The sequence below is a fragment of the Tupaia chinensis genome, unplaced genomic scaffold (assembly GCF_000334495.1).
Source record: "Tupaia chinensis unplaced genomic scaffold, TupChi_1.0 Scaffold000094_1, whole genome shotgun sequence".
In the NCBI taxonomy this organism is placed as follows: Eukaryota; Metazoa; Chordata; class Mammalia; order Scandentia; family Tupaiidae; genus Tupaia; species Tupaia belangeri.
Window position 1 is genome coordinate 4,630,616 of NW_006159556.1, and position 18,187 is coordinate 4,648,802.

At 37.0% G+C, this 18,187-nt stretch overlaps 1 protein-coding gene across 1 annotated transcript in view; it reads right to left on the reverse strand.

The window, feature by feature from the left end:
- Positions 1-14,477: 14,477 nt before the first annotated feature.
- Positions 14,478-18,187, reverse strand: part of LOC102475312 (60S acidic ribosomal protein P0) — a 4,794-nt gene continuing 1,084 nt past the window's right edge. Inside the window, exon 2 of the mRNA XM_014585817.2 lies at positions 14,478-14,595. Within this exon, the coding sequence (XP_014441303.1) occupies positions 14,478-14,595 (118 nt within the window). The remainder of the gene's footprint in view (positions 14,596-18,187) is intronic.

Below are 18,187 nucleotides of genomic sequence, written 5' to 3' on the forward strand. Positions count from 1 at the left end.
TGACTGCTGCCTGGGAGCTAAGATAGAATTTGAAACCAAGACTTTTATCATAGAGCATATGATTGCTGCACCTTCAAGATTCCTGCCAATGTTGTGAGACAAGATTTCTATAGATATGCTTACATATTATTTTTCTCTGAAATATTTTTCCTTTACTTATTTTATTTTTAAAAAGGGGACTTAAATGGCAGGATCACATTGCCAGAACTCAATTTTAAGATTAAATTCAAAGAGACCATACTACGGGATTTAAACAGTAATAAACTGTTTTTTTCCATAGTACATAAAAAATAAGAAGCCATCACACTTAATGGATGATCTAAAAGTGGCATAAAGCAGTAGGCATTGGTGAATGTATTAGCATAAAAAGAGTCAATGTATCAAGAATCAAAAGTACTAGGAGTCTGAAGTTCAAGAAAAACAGTCCTAGAATCTGTGAATTCAGCTTAAGGCTGTAATTTTCATAGGGACAGTTAGTCGTAAGAGGAGATTTGAGAGTGTTCATTGATATTAATTTCCTTACTTTCCTGTCTTAAATGTTGCACCATTCTTTTCCATGCCATCCAGATAAGTACAGCTATTAAGCACCCACTGTGTAAAGAACATTTTGCTAGAACAAAAGAAAATACTATTTAAACTCTGGGTCTTGATTCCTAAAACTTGACTGAGAGGGGCTGGTGAGTGGTATGGTGGTTAAAGTCCTGGACTCCCGCATGATCAACCATAGTTCCAGTCCTGGACCTGTCAGCTTGCTTTCTTATTTTTCCTCTCTGTCTCTGGTCAAATTACAAAATAATAATAATAAATAAAATTAAATAAAATAATTCTTTAAAAAAGAAAGTCAACTGAGAATTCAATAGAGAGATAAAAGAAACAGCTAATGTGGTCTCTGTTTTGGGATGGTTGTAATAGAACAACTGAGAAATACAAGTTTGGACCTACATCGTGACAACATGATTATTATCATTTTTTTTGTATTAGATATGTCAGTCATAGCAATAAGTTTTACCTTGAGAAGGTTAAAAGAACAATCAGGTTTGAAACAGGGAGAATAAGATGGGAACTTAGATTCCACCTGCTCTAACTCTTATAAATAATTTTTCTATACCATCCAGGATCAGGAACACATACAAAGCATCAGTATTTTTTTTAAATTAATTTCAAAAGTTATGATTCCTATATTAAAACGCTATATATAATTTAGATTGTGAAGAGATTTTACCCAGCATGATATACACCTCAGTTCAGCCCAGTTGAGACTATTGTAAACATCCTCGTCAACAGATAAAAAAACCTTATCTGTGTTCCACGAGTGTCTTACTTCTCCATTTTCCCCCCAAATTTCCTTTCCTATGCTCTTGCCCTCCCACACTCTCTTTCCATTTTGTCTCTAGTGTCCATTACAATTTTTAATGCTTTTATGTTCTCCAGTCTTTCAGTCTGTACCATAGAGTGTGGACAGTCAGTATATGTTAAGTAGAGACATACAGTGTCTCTTTTCCATAGCCTAACTTGCTTCTTTTTCTCCCCTTTTTTTACCATTCCCGGGGCTCTTTTTTTTTTTTTTTTTTTTTTTTTTTTTTTTTTTTTTAATGGCTGAATAGTATTCTATGGAGTATATGTGCCAAAATTTTTCAATCCATTCATCTGTTTGTGGACATTTGGGTTGGTTCCATGTCTTAGCAATCGTGAATAATGCTGCAATGAAAATAGTTGTGTAAGCACTTCTCTGACTGCGTGTTCTCCTGTCCTTTGGTAGTTACCCAGGAGTGGCATTGCTGGATCATATGGTAGTTCTATTTGAAGGTCTTTAAGGAACCTCCATCTCGTTCTCCACAGTGACTGGACCAATTTACATTGCCACCAACAGTGTAGGAGTGTCCCCCTTTTGCCACATCCTCTCCAGCACTTATCATTATTATTATTATTTTTTCATCTTTGCCATTCTGACTGGGATTAGGTGGTATCTCATTGTAGTTTTGATCTGCATCTCCCTTACAATGAGGGATAGTGAAAATTTTTTCATGTGCTTTTTGGCTGTTCATGTATCTTCCTTAGAGAGAGTTGTTTATTCAGTTTACTTTCCCATCTTTTAATTGGGTTAATCATTTTCTTCTGGGTAAGTTGCTTGGGTTCCCTGTGTATTCTGGTTATCAGTCCCACATCTGAGGCACAGTTAACAAAAATTCTCTCTCATTCTGAGGATTGACGATTCATACTAATTACAGTGTCCAGTATCTTTGTTTATGAATTATTAGATGAAACAAAACAAAAAAGACTCAGTTTCCACCATTCTTCCACTAATTTGATATTAATCACTTGGTGCCACATTTAACTGCTTCCTTAGTCTAAATTATATTTTCTATGCCATAGGATCTCACTATAGGTCACTTCTGTGGGTGTCTGAAATCCAGTGCTGCAGTTGAGCTTCGGCTATGCTTTCCATGAACTACTTCAAGTCAATGACTGACTATAGCAGATGTACTAAAACAGTGGTGCTTCTAGGCCATCTGGGAGACCCCCAAGACCTTTGGGCTTAAGGCTCTCCAGCAGTCTTGTCAAACCTTCCTTAGGCAAGATGGCTGTCTGAGATACTTCCATCCAACGTTTCTTCCCTTTCTCTTTCACTTAGGGTTAGACTTAAAATGGCAGTGAAATGGCAAGCTTTGCTTTGGCTTTCTCCCATTTTCTCTCACATAGGAGTTTCTTCTAATGGAATCCTTGAACAGTTTATTCTGTGCTTGTATCTGCTTCCGAGAAAACCTGGATTAACATACTGCAATTATATGGGGTTTTCCCTCTCAAAACCCTAAATTCATTTTTTTTTTTGAGAGAGATTTTTTGCTATAGGGTGTGTGGGCTTGCCACAGAGACAGAGAGAGATAGAGGCAGAAAGTGAGAAATCACCCCCTGAGGATGGCCATGGCACAATCCCTTCTCCTCCATTCTCTTTTCAATATCTTGTTCACACACACACACACACATGCCTGGTGTGAGTTTTAAGTCACTGGGTCTGGGACTTGAACTGTGGTTGACTATGTAGGACTCCAGTGATATAATCATTACACCATCTGCTGGTCCCAGCCCCAAGATTTAAAAAAAAATATCCTGGTCCATGTCCATGGAGTCTTTTTTTATTTTTATTTATTTTTAATTTTTTTAGTACTGATGGGTATGTTTTATTTATCCATTTATTTTTAAGAGAGATTTTTGCTATAGGGTGCATGCACTTACTGGAGGGACAGAGAGAGAGACAGAAAGTAAGAAATCACCCCCAGGGGTGATGGCCATGACACAGTCCCTTCTCTAGTCTCTTCCTGGGACCTTGGGCACACATGCATACGTGCCTGGTGTGAGTTTCAAGCCACTAGCTCTGAGTCTCAAACCGCAATTGACTACATGGGAGGCCAGTGACATAACCATTATGCCACCTGCTGGTCCCGATTGTATATATTTTAAAATAATATATAATGTTCAAGTTGGTTTCTGCTTCCTTGCAAATTTGCCTGAATTAAAATTGTGAACTTACATGCCAATGATGATAAAACATAAAATGCTGTGTTTGGGTGTTATGATGACTTGGGCATGGGTGGACAGTGGCACTCAACTCTGTTAGCAGAATACTATCTCTGTCTCTCTTAATTTTGCTTTCTTTGGTATTGGTTTAATTTTATTCTAAAACATTCTTGTGAAGTGAAAAAAAAAATCCTATAACAGCTCTAGACTTAGATGGTCTCATTGTGGGCAATTTCAATGAAATGTAAATGCCAATTTCCCCTTTGTTCCAGCAAAATCTCAGGTATAATTTCTCTTGTTTCATCTTGGGTTGTGTATCCACATGGAACTAATCACTATGGCTAAAGGTATAATATACGAGATCTCAGTTATGTGTCTGCCCTGGAGCTGGACGGTGAGGGAGGGAAAAGGAAAGAGTTTTCCAAATGGAAGTTATAAGATTCTCCAAAATGACAGTAAATATTCAATATTGGGGTTATGGATCTCATACAAATTTCAATGGTACTACTGTCTTTGAGCATATAGTAAGACCTAATGTTTATAAAACAAATTGAGAACATTGTTATATAAATAACCTATTTTGAGTTTTAGAATATACTATAACTATTACTTTTTTTACAAATGTGAAATTGAAAATTAAGAGATGAAAAGGATTTGTTTAGAGTCATACTGATTAAGTATAAAATGTATACATTTGTTTATTTATACTATACTTTCAAGGCATATAATAAAATAGTAAAATGTAAATGAGTAAAACTTCTAAAGTAAGAAAAGAAAAATAAGTTAGAAGGTATAGCAGAAAAGGAGAAAAAAATAGTATTCTATGAAATAAATATAGGTCACACATTAAGTTCTTAGCTTCCAGGTAGCCAAACCAAAAAAACATGATTGGAAAGAATAAAACATATCAGCTCCTAATGAGAAGTAAAGCATTTCTGATTTTAAGGTGTAAAAGAAATTTGTCATATGGAACTTTGTAAGGAGTTGCTAAACTGGTTTACTGGTTTATAATCTCAACATCTTCCTTCTAGCAATTGTAATTTTAATGCCATTTCTTACATTGCCTTCTGATGGGAGTTATAAATCTAAGGTCAAAATGCAAGTCAGTAAGTAATAGATTTCCTAATAAAGGATAGAATAATGAGTTTCAAACTATTATTGCTAATGCATAGCTACATACCACATCATACATTCACAGAAGTAATTGATTTCTTTCTTTTTTTTTTTTTTTTGCCATAGGATGTCTGCTCTTGCCAGAGAGAGGAAAAGTGAGAAATCACCCCTTGAGGGAATGGCCATGCCACAATCCCTTGTCCTCCATTCTCCTCTTGGGATTTTGGGTACACATCTATATGTGCCCAGTGTGATCTTAAAACCACTGGATTGTTCTCTAGTCTTTCAATCTCTACCATAGAGTACAGACAGTCAGTATATGTTAAGCAGAGACATATAATGTCTCTCTTTCATAGCCTGACTTGCTTCACTCAACAACCAATCTTCCATATTTGCATACTTTCTATCAAATTCTAGGGTCTTGTTTTTTTTTATGGATGAATAGGATTAAAAATTGTAATGAACACTAGAGACAAAGTGGAAAGAGAATATGGGAGGGGAAGAGCATAGGAAAGGAAATTTGGGGAAAAAGTGGAGAGATAAGACACTTGTGGGACACACATAAAATTTATTATCTGTTGATGAGGATGTGTATCGTCATCTCAACTGGGTTGGACTGAGGTGTATATCATGCTGGGTAAAGTCTCTTCACAATCTAAATGATGTATAGTGATTTAATGTATGAATAATAATAAAAAATAATAAAAGAACTTAAATGCCAAGCCCCCCCCCCCAGTAAATAAATAAAACCATAAAACCACTGGATTGAGGGATTTGTATTATAGATGGCCATGTGGGAGTCCAGCACCTTAACCATTATGCCACCTCTTAGCCTTAAAGGTTATTAAAAATACATCACATGTTGCATTTTATTCTATTATACAGGAAGCTAATGATGAACTCTGGATACTTCAGGATTAGGTTTTCATAAAATGTTTTGCTTAAAATTTAATTCCTTTCCTTGCAATACATTACCATTTTGTTTGTTTTAAATTGCCAGTAGGCACATGTGATCTGCAGGGGAACAGAGACTCACAGAGAGAGAGAGAGAGAGAGAGAGAGAGAGAGAGAGAGAGAGAGGGAGGGAAAAGCATCCTCCCTTTTCCCTGTAGGGCATGTTCATACCTCAATCCCTTCTCCTCTCTTTATCCATCCTGTCAGGATTTTGGCATATATGCAACCACTGGGGTCAGAATTCAAACCACAGTTGGCCATGAGGGATCAGCTGTCTTAACTATTGGGTCATAAAGCTAGCCTTACATTGCTTTAAATGTATTTTTAATCCTGTTAAAGGAACAGAGGCAATGTCCAGCAGGTAGTGTGGAGGTTAAGGTGGCTGAATTCTACATGTCTGACTGTGCGGTTTGAGTCCTAGACCCGGAAGCTTGAAAATCATTGCTGGGTGCATGTACATGCATGCCCTTAACTGTGGAGAATGGAGGAGAAGGGACTGAGGCATGGCCATCCTCCCTGGGGGATGAGTTCTCGCTTTCGCTCTCTCTCCCTCTCTCTGGTAAGTGCATATACCCTGTAGCAAAACTAACTAACTAAATAAAAATTAAAAAAAGAAAGAAACAGAGGCAAATAAACAGAAGTTTCATTTATGAAGCATATAGTCAGAGGTACTAAGCCCATTAATTTTTTTCCCCCCAAAGGACATGTGCACTTGATGTGTAGAGAGACAGAGAGGGAAAGTGAGAAAGCACCCCCATAGAGAATGGCCATTTCTCTTCCATTTCTCCTCCCTCTGGGATTTCATGCATGCATGCACATGCTCCCAGTGTGTTTTTTTTCCAAGCCACTCAAACCACAAAGTAGGCCATGTGGGATCCAGTCACCTTATCTACCACACTACCAGCTGACCCAGCCCATCAATTTTTAATTTTGAAAATTATATTTTTTAACTCTGAGAAAATTGACTTAGTGACCCACATTCTCATTTGTCACTGTCCATGTTTACATAAGCATATAATCAAGTCTTTTTGTATTTATTAAATCTGATAAAACTCTTAACAAAATAAAGGGATAGTGGCATAATTATAGCTCATTGAAGAGTAATGTTTGATAAGTAAATCTGGTAAGCCTGTGAAGTTTTACTGTTAGAATGTCATAGAATTAGAGGTAATTGACTTCTGAAAAAACCGCAAAGGAGCAAATCCCACCATTAAACTCTTCTGTTAGAGAGCAGCATCTGCTACATGTTGAGTAACATCTTATACAATTAGACAGCTTATTTTAGTATTTTATTTTTGTGAAAAATGTAAATTGATTCAAGCACAGCTATTCTGGAAAACAAGTCAGTTGTCAGCAATATCCTGGTTTGGATGTACCAATATGGGCTTGGGTACTAAAAGGTATTTTCTGTTGTGGTGTCATGCCTTTCTGATAATATGCTATTCACAGCAAATTAAACCTATTGCCTAAAAAGAAGATAGGGAATGGGGAGAGGAAGGAGAATAGCTTTTACTTATTTTCTATATAGAATACTACACTAATGCTTTTCAGTACTTGAAGAATGTCTGTCTCTTCTTTTTGAAGATTTTTTTTATCTTTAGAGACCAGTAGGTGGCATGATGGTTAGGGTGCTGGACTCCCATGGCATATCACAGTTTGAGTCTGGGGGGATTGCTTTCTCATTTTCTCTTTCTCTTTGATGAGTGCACTTGCCCTATGGCAAGTTGGAAAAAAAAATTATAAGAATAATTCTTTGAAAAATTTTTTTCTATTTAAAAAATTTTACTAGAGGGCATATGTGCTTACCAGAGAGAGACAGTCAGAGAAAGTACCCTCTAAGGGAGCATGGTCACACCACAATCCCTTCTCTTCCATCTCTCTATCCTGTTGGGATTTAGGGCATGTATATATACATATCTGACATGTTTTTCAAACCTATGGATCCAAGACTCAAACCATGGTTGGCTATGTGGATTTTGGCTCCCTTAACCATTAGGTTATGAGACTAAACTGTTTCCCTTATTTTATTTTATGTTTTTTAGAGATTTTTTTTGCTATAAGGCATGCGTACTTTCCAGAGAGACAGAAAGAGAAAAATCACTCCCCGAGTAGGGATGGCCATGCTGCAGTCCCTTCTCCTCCTTTCTCTTCTTGGGATTTTGGGCATGCATGCACACACACGTGGCATGAGTTTCAAGCTGTCAGGTCCAGGACTCAAACTGCAGTTGTCCAGTGCCCCAACCACTATGTCACCTACTGGCCCTCTGCTTCCTCTTAATGTAACATTTATTTTGAGAAACTATTAAATATGGATGTGGGAAAGAAATACATTGATAAAAAAATAACATAAATAGTACCAGCAGTTGGCGTAATGGCTATGTCACTGGACTCCCATGTAGTCGACTGCCATTTGAATCCTGGACCCAGTGGCTTAATCTCATGCTGGGCACGTGTGCATGTGTGCCCAAGATCCCAAGAGGAGAATAGAGGAGAATGGAGTGCGGCTTGGCCATTCCCCCTGGGGGGTGATTTCTTGCTTTCTGTCTCTCTGTCTCTCTCTGTCTTTCTGGCAAGCACACGTGCCCTATAGCAAAAGCCTCTTCAAAAAAAGAAATAAAAATAAAATTCTACTGGTGAGAGGAAAAACAATCAAAAATAATGTCAGAAAAGAGGTGAGCTTTGTCAGAAACTTGTCTAACCCTGAGGCAGGTCATTAAAAGTTCCCACACAGTGGCAAAATAATGATAGTTTAGCAGCAACTTTGTATGTGATGTGATTGTAAAATGTAAAAAATATATTTGTTTCTGTACAAATAAATGTATTATTTATATACATATATATTAGCAAAAATGCCATAAAAGAATGTTTTAGCTGCATTTTTTCTTAAGATTATGGCTTCCTATATTAATCTGTGTTTCACCTAAGTGACTTTTTTTGTAGGAAGTATATAATTTTATATGTATCATGGAAAATTTAAAATAAATATCTTTTTTAGCCATCATCAAGCTTTCAGTCTTTTCCAGTATTGTTAAGCAGAATTAACAGTTTTCTTCACTGCATGAGGTTTATACCACAAGGTCATCATTTGTCACATTATGTCACAACCACCTCACGCTGTGTGGATATTAAGGTCAGAGGTGGTTTACCTCGTCTCGTACTACCAGGGCTCATCATCATGCCTGTGCACACTGAGTGCTCAATTGACAGAGCCACATTGGGTGCAGACTGCAGTTGTGACTCTTGGCCTCAAACTGCTCATATATAGAAGTGGAAATTGTATATTATTCATTAATACCAAGGGACATTAATAGTGTAAGAAAAAAATATATGCTAAGAATCTTTTGACTTATAGTTAACTTTGTCCTTCAGAGAGACAAAACAGGGTGGACTCTAAAGACATATTACTTAGGCTTGGTCTCAACTCTGCTCTTTATTAGTAGCCTAACCACAGGACAGTGACTTAACTTTCTGAGTTTCAATTTCATCGTCTTAAAGGAGGCATTGATAATAAGATCATCTACCTCATCTACCAGACAGTTGTTATGAATTTAAATTTTAGTCCCCTTAAAGCAGTGAGAGCAGCATCTGGTATATAATAAATACTATAATTATTAGCTACAAGATCTTTGGGCCCCCTACCCTTTCTTTTCCTTCCCTTCCCTTTCTTTTCTCTGTTCCCTCCTTCCACTCTTCCTTCCCCTCCCTTCCTTCCTCTTTTTTTCTGAGAGCTTCAGAAATATATCAATAGTATTGGTATTTTTTTCCAAAAATTGAATTTTAATGTTTCTTCATTTTCTGAAGAGCAATTTTTGTTGGTTGGCATGCCCAGTGTTCTGACAGGATGGAGAACTGGAGGAAAAGGGAAAGTGGTATGACAGGGCTCCACTATATGTGTGTGTGTGTGTGTGTGTGTGTGTGTAGTGAGAAAATGTGTTTTCTTTCTTGTGTACATGCACACATCCTCTAGTAGAAAGAAAAAAATTGGAGATCTTTACAATAGGAGATTTAGCTTACCTGTCTCAAATAATGAATTATTCACTTGCCCTGAAAACAAAGAGTTGAAGTAGTTGAACTTTTGAAGTACCTTCTATTTCTTGGCAATTCTACATGAAACATATAGATGTGCTGTGGCACATTTTCTTCACCAGAGTCTTTTTGCAATTGCGATTTAGGCTCCTTGGAGTAGCGAGGACTACTGATGACTCAATAGTTGTTTAGACCAACTATTCAGAAAAATGTCTTAATTTACAATTTCTTCATATTGAGGAATTAATAAACATTTTAGGTGTATGTAATGAAATGTCCCTTTCCTGATTTATTTCCAGAATATATCTCTTTCAAGTGTGTGTTCATCTTCTTCTCCCCTACATTGTTTATGTTCTAGGCTAGCACTGTCCAATAAAAATACAATGTGAGCTACATAAGTGGCTTATGTCATCTTGTAGCAGACACTTTAGAAAGTAAACAGGTAAAATTAATTTTAGTAATACATTTTTCTTAACTTAAAATGTTTAAAGTATTTTAATATAAAATAAATATAAACACTATTAATAAGCTACTTTACATTTTTTGGCAATAAGTCCCTAAAATACAGTATGCTTTTACACATGTAGTTCATCTCAATTTGGTCTAGTCACATGTCAAGTGCTCAGTAGCCCCCTACATCTAATGCTCATAGCCTTGGATGGAAGAGCTCCAGGTCTGCTATATTAGAAACATTAACTTCCAGAACCAGCAGTTGGTGTAATGGCTATGTCACTGAACTCCCATGTAGTCGACTGTGGTTTGAGTCCTGGACCTAGTGGCTTAAACTCACACCGGGTGTGTGTGTGTGCGTGCCCAAGAACCCAAGAGGAGAATGGAGGAGTAGGGATTGTGGCATGGCCATGCCCCCCGGGGAGGGGGGTGATTTCTCACTTTCTGTCTGTCTTTCTGGCGAGTGGAGAGCACATGCGCCCTATAGCAAAAACCTTTCCAAAAAAAAAAGAAAGAAAAGAAAAGAAACATTAACTTCCTCAGGTTTATTCTAAAAATGCCCCAATGCACAGATGTGATGGCCAATATGAAGCGTTGTGTGTATGTTTTGAATCAAATGTGTGTGTTCTTCTGAATTCATATGTTGAAACACTAACTCTCAATGTTATGATAATGGGAGGCAGGGCCTTTGGGAGTAATTAGGTTTAGAACAATCATTAGGGAAGAGCCTCCATGATGGATTAGTGCCTGAATAAAGAAGAGGAAGAGATACTAGAGCTTCCTCTATTGTGAGAACATAGTGATAAGGCACCTGCAAGCCAGGGAGTCCTAACCTAAAAGTGAATCTGAAGGCACCTTGGTCTTAGACTTCCTAGCTTCTAGAACTTAGAGAAATAAATGTCATTTTTAGAAGCTAACCAGTCTATGGCATTTTGTTATAGCAGCCCAAGCTGACTAAGATACTGGGTGACATTATCCCTGCTCCCTCAGTCATCTCCTTTCACTCTAGCCATACTTACTTCCGCACATCTGAAACTATAGTATGATTACTTGGTGATTTATTGTTTAGTCATTTTATTTATGATGATTATACCCTGCTTGGCATTTTTCATATTAACACTTCTTAATTCTTGGATGCTACATGAAAGCATGATTTTTAAAATGTTGATATATTAGCTAATAATTACATTAGTTTGAACGGCTAGCTAAAAATAGAAATTGCAAAGAGTAAGCATCTGTTTTACAGCTAGAGATTGCTTTTGGTTAATTGTCCAAATATAAGATAGTTAAATTTTAAATATGTTAGATATTAGCCCATAATAATGGATTTTGACTTTAGTTAGAATTTAAGTGGTATCTTCCTTTTTGATATGGTTACAAAACAAAGGTGACAACCTTTGTTTTTTGTCTGCGAGTCTGAGCTTATTGTCTCTTTTGCCTCCAAAATAGCTTGCATAGAATATTTAATGTTGCTATAACATAACTATTATGTGAATGGGTACACTTTGAGCTCTTGTCCAGAAGTGGTGGAAGATTTGTATGCTCTCTCATTTAGGAGAGCAAAGTTTCCCCACAGATTGTGTTGCAGTGGACACAGGTGAGTGGAGACATGGATCTCCTCAGCCACTTGAGCATCTGGGTTGTGCCTAGGGGTGTCCCAGAATCCTTGGCTTGTCACTTCAGTTAGGAACATTCTATCCATTATCCCAGAACATGGTGCAAACATAGTTTTCTATGTGGGCTAAGATTTGGTAAAGACTGAGAAGTTCTGTCACAGTAGATCCAAATCTCACTTCATTGTTAAAGTAAATGAGTCCTACTCAAGACAGAAAACATGCTAGAATGTCTGTTAAATGTAGTATTTCCCCCTACATCCCTCTCCATAGGTAATTGTGCCTTCTGAATTTTAAGATTTCGTTTTCTCCTTAAATCTATTGAATTGTGTTTCCTAATTAAAACAAAAAGTCCCATGCCACCATTAATAATTTAAAAATTCTCTTTAATACTTTTTGTAATAAAAACCCAAATATTTTGGACCAAAAATATCTGTGTAAACAAGGGGTAGTTATTTTATTTTCAATCTATTCTTGTCTTCCCAATTTTGATATAGCCCCTGGGGTTATGTTGTCTCAAAAAATGTTGCTAGGGCCAAGTGGTGTGGTGGTTAAGGCCCTGGACTCCCACGTAGCTGACCATGGCTCAACTCCCGGACCTGGAGGCTTGAAAATCATACTTGGTGTGTGTTTGTGTATGTGTCCAAAATTCTGAGAGGAGAATGAAGGAGAAGGAATTGTGGCATGGCCATCCCTCCTGGGGAGTTATGTCTCACTTCCCCTCTCTTTATCTTTCTCCAGTGAGCACACATGCCCTGTGGTAAAACCAAACAAACAAAACAACACAAATTCTTTTATTCTAAAATATTTATAAATTATTATTTGCTGAAAGAGAAATAAGTATATCAATTCCTGTTTTCACTAGTCATCTTATGTTCTCTTCCTTCAGTATGTTTTAAGTATGCATTCTTAATATTACAATAATAGGGTAGGTCTTTAATAGCCCTAAAGAGGTCCTTCACCTTATATTATTTACTAAGACATAAAGAAGGTAAATAAGGCACTCAAGGGCACGTAGAATGTTACTGTTGTTATCCTTAATGTCATGAAGAGTTCTTCGCATTTGCTTTCATTTTTCATCATTGTGCTAAAATCCTTTGATCCACAGATTTAATGATGATGACTCACAGAATTGAAGTAAAGGATGCTCAGGTTAGCATCTCAACATAAATTGGTCTTTGTTTAACTATCTAAAAATACTCCTTGATTTCTTCAGGAAAAGAAAGAATTGTAGTTCGATGAAACAAAAGCTATAATGACAGCCTATAAAATACTTAAGTTGTGGAACCAGCAGTTAGCATAATGGTTATGTCACTGAACTCTCATGTAGTAACTGCAGTTCAAGACCTGGACCCAGTGGCTTAAACTCATGCTGGGTGTGTGTGCGTGCATGCCCAAGATCCCGAGAGAAGAGTGGAGGAGAAGGGATGGCGAAGTGGCCATCCACCCCCACGGGGGGTGATTTCTCCCTTTCTGTTTCTCTGTCTCTCTGGCGAGCGCACACACCCTGTAGCAAAAAACCTCTCCTGTTAAGCTGCCAGAATCTCAATTATTTGAACAAGGGTCAGCCATGTGGGATCAGGTTCGCTATACACAGTGCTTAGTTGCGATGTTATGAGGCCAGCCCAAATTTCTTGATTCTTTAATAGACTTTTTCTCTTTTTACTTGCCAACGTTAGTTTTCGCTAAAAAAAAAAGAAGCCAATCCACTGATTTGATATAGAAGAGGAAACTACAAAAAATTAACCTAAATGGGCCAAAATCTGCATTGAATTTATCAAATTAAGTAACAAAAAGTTATACTGGGTAAGCATTTTAGATGATCTTGTGAAATGATATTAACTTTCTTTAAAACTTTTTGCTGGAGAGAGAGAGAAAGGGAAAGTGAGAAGGCATCCCTGTGGGCGGTGGCCATACTACAATCTTTTCTTCCTCTTTTTGGGATTTTGGGTACACACACCAACATTCACAGTATGTTCTTCAGGCCACTGGGTCTGGGACTTGAATCACACAGTCAAATGTGTGAGATTTAGCCTCCTCAATCACCAAGCAATGGCAACCCCAAATGATCTTCACTCTCTAATCAAGAGTGCCTTGATGGTAAACGTTTACTTCCTTTTTTTGGTGAAAGGTCAAAATACACCTATCAACACATTTAAATTTGATTTCTACTTAAAGAATTTAGATACATATGGGTAATCCTCATTAGACCTGGCAAGTATGCTTTATATTGAAGCTAACCTCTGCAAAAAGTTGTGTTCAAAGACAAAAATATGACACCAAAACCCTTGAAGAATTGTCTATGAATTTATAGGTTATACTTACTTTCTTTGTATAGTGAAACATGTGAACCTTACCATAAAGAAAACTATCTAACAGTTCTGTTTATACCTCTTCTATCTCCCTGAAGTTTCATACTCATAATAGCTTCTAGAAATCTTTTCTGACATCCTACTCAAATCTTTTTACTGACATATTGTCTCCAACCATTTCCTTCTTACCCCTTTCCTCATTCAGACCTCTCTGTGGCCTTTCCTTCTGCTTATAACATTGGTTCATTCATTTGTTTATTGAGCACCTGCTATTGACATTATGTCTAAGGGATGTTGGGAGAAGAATTATAATCTCCTCTTGATCTTCTAATATTCCTTTTTAATTCTTTTTTTCTTTTATAGTAGGGCATGGGGACAGGTTATAAAAGATCCACTTGAAATGATTGTAACAAAAATTTAAAGAAGACTTTAGTGGCTTATATAACTCAAACAGGCATGTCTTGGTTCAGAAGTCAAATGGTAAACTCAGAGTCTACTCTTCTGTATCTCTTGATTGGTTCATTTGCTGACTCTGCCAGCTGGCCTTGCAGAGTTTCAGGTTCACAGCATAATGCCCAATCCAGTGTAAAAGACACTGCACTTCCTTGATGCTGCAGAGAGAATTTTCAAATTGAGCTTATTTGTCTCTACTGGCCTGCCTCATAGGTCTGATGTTTGACCCTGAAATTTCCAGTGTGGTCAGGAGATAGAATGTGCTACTAAGCTTTTAGTAAACTTTGATCCTGGAGCCTAAAAGTAATTAGTTTTACTTGAAGAAATTGTCCTGAGAATTGCTGTGAAAGGGTGGCTGTGCTGGAGGAAATGAGTTTGAATGCATGCTGGATAGTGAAAAGACAGTGGTCCATGTGACTGCTTTTTCTCTACAGGACCCAATCTCTCCCCCCACCCCATGTTAATAAATAATATCATCTGTCCTGTTGCATGTGAATTTTTAACTTCATCCAGTCTAGTCTCACAGTCAATGTAGGAATTTCATCTTCTTTGTCCCTAGGAGGCTCATGCCTTCACTTGGGCATCACCAGGGTTAGAGAGCTTACTCACTGCCTTGAGGGGTATTCTGCCCATTGCCTCTCTCTGCTGAAGAATCAGATCTCTGTTTTTCACTCCACACTTGGCTTGATATGAATGACAAAATAGTCGTGAGTGCTTAGAGTAGGTAGTTCTATTATTCTTCAAGTATAATACTCTTTAAAAACTCGCATGTAGCCACATGCATGCAATGACTAAAAGATTACTACTTTGGCTGATATGATGAGAAGGTAAAACCTAAAGTATTAATGGATTTTGTTTCTGTTTGCCCTTATCTTAAAAGATAATTTTTCAAGTAGAGCTTTATACTATGATTAGAGTGGTGATCTGTGATAATATTTATTGAGCATTGGGTCCTGATAACATGCAAGTTTGAGAAAGTCAAATAAAATAAAATAAAACAAAATAAACTTGCCAGGGAGTGCATATGCTTGCCAGAGAGAAAGAGAAAGAGACAGAGACAGGGAGGCAGGAGAAGAATGAAAAAACACCCTCACACCTCCCTCTGTGGTGGTTGGTCACACCACAATCTCACAATACTTTCTCCATTTCTCTCTCTGAATAGATTTCAGCACACATGCCCCACCCTTCAGGCTGCTGGGTCCAGGACTCAACCATGCAGTTGGCCATGTGGGATCCAGCTGTCTTAACCACCATACCACTGGCTGAGTCATAAATATAATTTTATGTACTAAACCTGTTCTTAAAGAAAGAAGCTCTAGGTTGGCCCCATGGCCTGGTAATTTAAACAGATGGATCTCATATGACAAACTGTGTAATTCATGTTCCAGACCTGGTGGCTTGTGTGTTTGCATGCCCAAAATCTCAAAAGAAAGGAGAAATGGAGGAGAAGGGATTACAACTTGACCATTTCTCATGGGAGGGTGTTTTCTCTTCTCCCTCGCTCTCTGTCTCTCTCTGGTGAGCACATATGCCTTCTCTCAAAAACCAAAACCAAACCAAAACAAAATTCTTAAATATGCAAATAGAATTGAATGTAAATAATATATTTTTTATTACATTTTCCTCAACTTCACTGATTTGTGGGTAGGCACTCATATCAGTTCAGATATGGAGAAAATGAAAGATTCTTTTCTAAATAACATTCTAATGTTTTTTTAAACAGTTGCACTGGTAATACGAATAGATAAAACAATGAAACCTCGGAGATAGCAATTGCATGGCACAGGCTCTGAGACCTAATTTCTGAAAGAATCAAGCATAGGAAGATAGAGAAAATATCTACACAAATGGAAGATTGATAGCTTGATTTTATGGGTCTAAGTGTTTGGGGAGGTGCTAGATGACAGAGTGATTGAGAGTAGCTAGAAGGACATTAACACACATCTAAATAACATTTGCTATTTATAAATAGTATGTTAAAAGATGCTAGGTTGCCAGTATGCTTGGGCAAGAAAGCCGAACTGTTAGAGTCACTAATTCCAGATGGAACAAAGGGAGTAGATGATTTCCCTAGGGCTATCCTGATGAGAAAGGTGAAATCAGGAATAGACTCAGAGCTAACTCAACAGAAAACAGTTTTAACTCTTGTCTTCCTACTGAAGGAAATTCAGGTAAAGACACAGATGAGGTTGGATCTGTTTGTCCATAATCCAGTTTCATGAATAGCTCAGAGAAGCTGGTTGTTGGAGAAGGGAAATATTTCCATGTGATAGGCTACCAAGGACATGTTAAAACATATTTATTTTGTAGAATATCAGTTAAACCATTCAACACTTGTACTTTGCTTTCTTGAATGGGAATAAAATGCATAAAGCAGGTATACAAAAGGCTATGTTTTTTAATTTTTTCTCTACTAAAAAGATTGCTTATAAAGATGTCTTCAACTTTAAGCATCTGTCTAGGTGTTTTATGGTGAAAGCTAATATTTGATAATCTGGCCAGGGAAAATGTTAATATCTGGACATCAATAATACAGACATTATTAATATAGATATATAGCATTTTTTGGTCACTTTAGATTATAATGAAATACTATAAAAGTATAATTTTATTATTATTATTTTTTAATTTGTCAGAGGGTGCATGTGTCTCCCCAGAGGGAGGTGCAAATGAGAAAGCACATTCTATGGGACATGGTCATGCCATAATCCCTTATCCTCCATCTTTCCCTCCTTTCATTATTTTGGGCATGCACACACGCGCACCTTGCATATTTCTCAAGCTGCCAGTTCTGGGATTTGCACTGGGTAGAAAGCAATGTGAGTTCCAGTTGCCTTAATCACCACATCATGGCAAGCCCTATTTCTTTCTTTAAAGGTACTTTTTCTCATTAACCTAATTATTACCTTCTATCTTTTTGTAAGTGTTTTAACAAAATTCAAGTAGGAAATCTAGTACCGATTAAGTAGCAGGAAAATAATAAAAATCTTGATTTAGCCTTAAGCTTCTCATGGCAGCATTTAGTCACAATGAATTAACTACAAAAAGATCACATAAAAACTCTCCTCTTTTCTTTATTCTTTCTAAAAGATTTCACACTTCCTTTTTCTCCCTTCAGGATGTAACGAACACAACGTTTAGTTTTTGTCATAAACATCATTAGACAGTAGATTGGTGATTCTCAATTAGTGGGGACATGAAACAATCCCCCAGGGAAAATTTTAGAGTTTCTTGTTTATATATTTTTGTCTTTATTGGGTGTTGCAATAATTGGGGATCCAACTGACCTTGAATGGGCTGAGACTGAGGGGCTAGGTGCTTGTTGTGTAAGGGGAACTCCAGAAGAGTTGCCTTGTGTTCTGTGTGGCTTTCAAATATCCCACCAGTGAAAGACCTTTTTATTTTGTAATAGTTTTCACATATGCTGAATTTTTAGTCTGCAGAGTTACTAGGAATGGTAAGAAATTTAAAATAGGTTACCAAGGGCAGTATCACTTGTGGTATTTGAATTGCTGCTACTTCAAGTAGATGATTCTGTATTTATGGCTACTTAATCTATGTTGAAAGACCTTTGTTCTTATGTATTCAAATATGAGTATTTTCATATATTCCCTTATTTAAAATATACAGAAGAGCTGACAATATTCAACTGAATATTGGCTTTTCTTAAATATAAGCTTATTCATTCCAAGTAAGGGAAAGCATCCGACTTCTCCCTTTTCTTTTCTTTTTCTTTTTTTTTTTTTTTTT